The 2,198-nt window shown below is 44.3% G+C and overlaps 1 protein-coding gene across 1 annotated transcript; it reads left to right on the top strand.

Moving 5' to 3' along the window:
- The first annotated feature begins 245 nt into the window (after nucleotides 1–245).
- Nucleotides 246–772, top strand: LOC133771351 (eukaryotic translation initiation factor 1-like). The gene has a single exon (XM_062207101.1). The coding sequence runs from the start codon at nucleotides 306–308 to the stop codon at nucleotides 645–647; it is 342 nt and encodes a 113-aa protein (XP_062063085.1). The 5' UTR covers nucleotides 246–305; the 3' UTR covers nucleotides 648–772.
- The last annotated feature ends 1,426 nt before the right edge of the window (nucleotides 773–2,198 follow it).

Below are 2,198 nucleotides of genomic sequence, written 5' to 3'. Positions count from 1 at the left end.
GCCACAACAGCCAGGTCTAGGCCAGGCTGAAGCCAGGAGCCACATGGGTGGCAGGTGTCCAAGTCCATTGCTGCTTTCCCAGGCACGTTAGCAGGGGGCTGGATGGGAAGCAGAACAGCTGGTACCCGAACTGGCACTCTGATACGGGATGCTGGCATTCCAAGCAGTGGCTTAGCCCACTGTGTCGGAACATGGGCCTCTGACATGAACTTATATGTGAAACAAAACACAAAAGGGGGCCGCCCGCCTTCTCCCGCTGCAGCCTTCCGCAGGCCGTTTCCATCGAGGAAAAGGAATCGTATCGTATGTCCGCCATCCAGAACCTCCACTCTTTCGACCCCTTTGCTGATGCAAGTCAGGGTGATGACCTGCTTCCTGCTGGCACTGAGGATTATATCCATATAAGAATTCAACAGAGAAACGGCAGGAAGACCCTAACTACTGTCCAAGGGATCGCTGATGATTACGATAAAAAGAAACTAGTGAAGGCGTTTAAGAAGAAATTTGCCTGCAATGGTACTGTGATTGAGCATCCGGAATACGGAGAAGTGATTCAGCTACAGGGTGACCAGCGCAAGAACATATGCCAGTTCCTGGTCGAGATTGGACTGGCTAAGGATGACCAGCTGAAGGTTCATGGGTTTTAAGTGCTTGTGGCTCACAGAAGCTTAAGTGAGGATTTCCTTGCAATGAGTAGAATTGCCCTTCTGTCCCTTGTCACAAGTTTAAAAACCTCACAGCTTGTATGATGTATTTGGGGTCCGCTTTTAACTTGGACTAGTGTAACTCCTTCATGCAATAAACTGAAAAGAGCCATAAAAAAAAAAACCTACAAAACATTGTTGGAACAAATTAAAGAAAACAGAAAAAATGGAAAGACATCCATGTTCATAGATTGGAACACTTAACTAAGATGCCAATACTATCCAAAGTGATCTATAGATCAAATCAGTCAGTATCAAAATACAATGGCATTTAAAATTTTTTTCAGCAATAGAAAATACCATACTAAAATTTATATGGGCTCGCAAAGCAATGTTGAAAAAGAAGAGCAAAATTGGACTCACACTTCTGATTTTTAAAATTTTTTTTTAGTTTTTTTTTTTCAATAACCCTTTATTAGCAAACCTGTACAGGCTAACTTGCTCACCCAGCTCAAAACAGCATCGCTAACAAGATGTGATTTTTAAAATTTATCATAGGGGCTGGTGTTGTAGTATAGCTGCTGCCTGTGACACTGGCAATCTATATGGGTGCCAGTTCAAATCCTGGCAGTACCACTTCCAATTCAGCTCTCTGTTGGTGGCCTAGGAAAAGCAGCAGAAGATGACCTGAGTGTTTAGCCCCTGCCACCCACCTGAGAGACCCAAATTCAGCTCCTGGCTCCTGCCTTTGGCCTGGCTCATCACTGGCCATTGTAGCCTTCTGAGGAGTGAACTAGCAGATGGAAGAGATCCCCCCCGCACCGTCTGTAAGTCTGACTTTCAAAATAAATAAATAAATCTTTAAAAAAGTTATCACAAAACTTGGTAAACAAAACAGCATCATATTTGCATAAAGCAGGCATAGAGACCAGTTTAAAGCAATGGAAGACCCAAAACTAAACGCTCACAAGTATGATTAATAGATTTTTGACATGGGTGCAAAGACCACTCAATGGGGAAAGGACAGTCTTTCTTTCTTTCTTTTTTTTTTTTTTTTTATTTGACAGACAGAGTTAGTCAGTGAGAGAGAGACAGAAAGAAAGGTCTTCCTTCCATTGGTTCACCCCCCAAATAGCCACTGTGGCTGGCGCTGCGACTATCCAAAGTCCGGAGCCAGGTGCTTCCTCCTGGTCTCCCATGCGGGTGCAGGGGCCCAAGCACTTGGGCCATCCTCCACTGCCTTCTCGGGCCACAGCAGAGAGCTGGCCTGGAAGAGGAGCAACCGAGACTAGAACCCGGCTCCTATATGGGATGCCGGCGCTGCAGGCAGAGGATTAACCAAGTGAGCCACGGTGCCGGCCCCAGAACAGTCTTTCTAACAGTAGTGTTGAGGAAACTGGATATCCACATGCAAAAGAATGGAACTATACCCTTATCTGACATTATATATGAAAATCAACTCAAAATATATTTTTAAAAATCTTCCCATAAGAGCTAAAACTGTAAAACTGTTAGAAAAAAACATAGAGAAAAACTTCCTTATACTGGATTTGG

The sequence above is a fragment of the Lepus europaeus genome, chromosome 12 (assembly GCF_033115175.1).
Source record: "Lepus europaeus isolate LE1 chromosome 12, mLepTim1.pri, whole genome shotgun sequence".
NCBI lineage: Eukaryota > Metazoa > Chordata > Mammalia > Lagomorpha > Leporidae > Lepus > Lepus europaeus.
The sequence above is the reverse complement of the archived record's forward strand: the minus strand, read 5'-3'. Positions and strand labels throughout refer to the sequence as shown.

What these genes read in the sequence shown, in the direction of transcription:
- LOC133771351 (XM_062207101.1), top strand. Translation starts at nt 306, where the DNA reads ATGTCCGCCATCCAGAACCTCCACTCTTTCGACCCCTTTGCTGATGCA.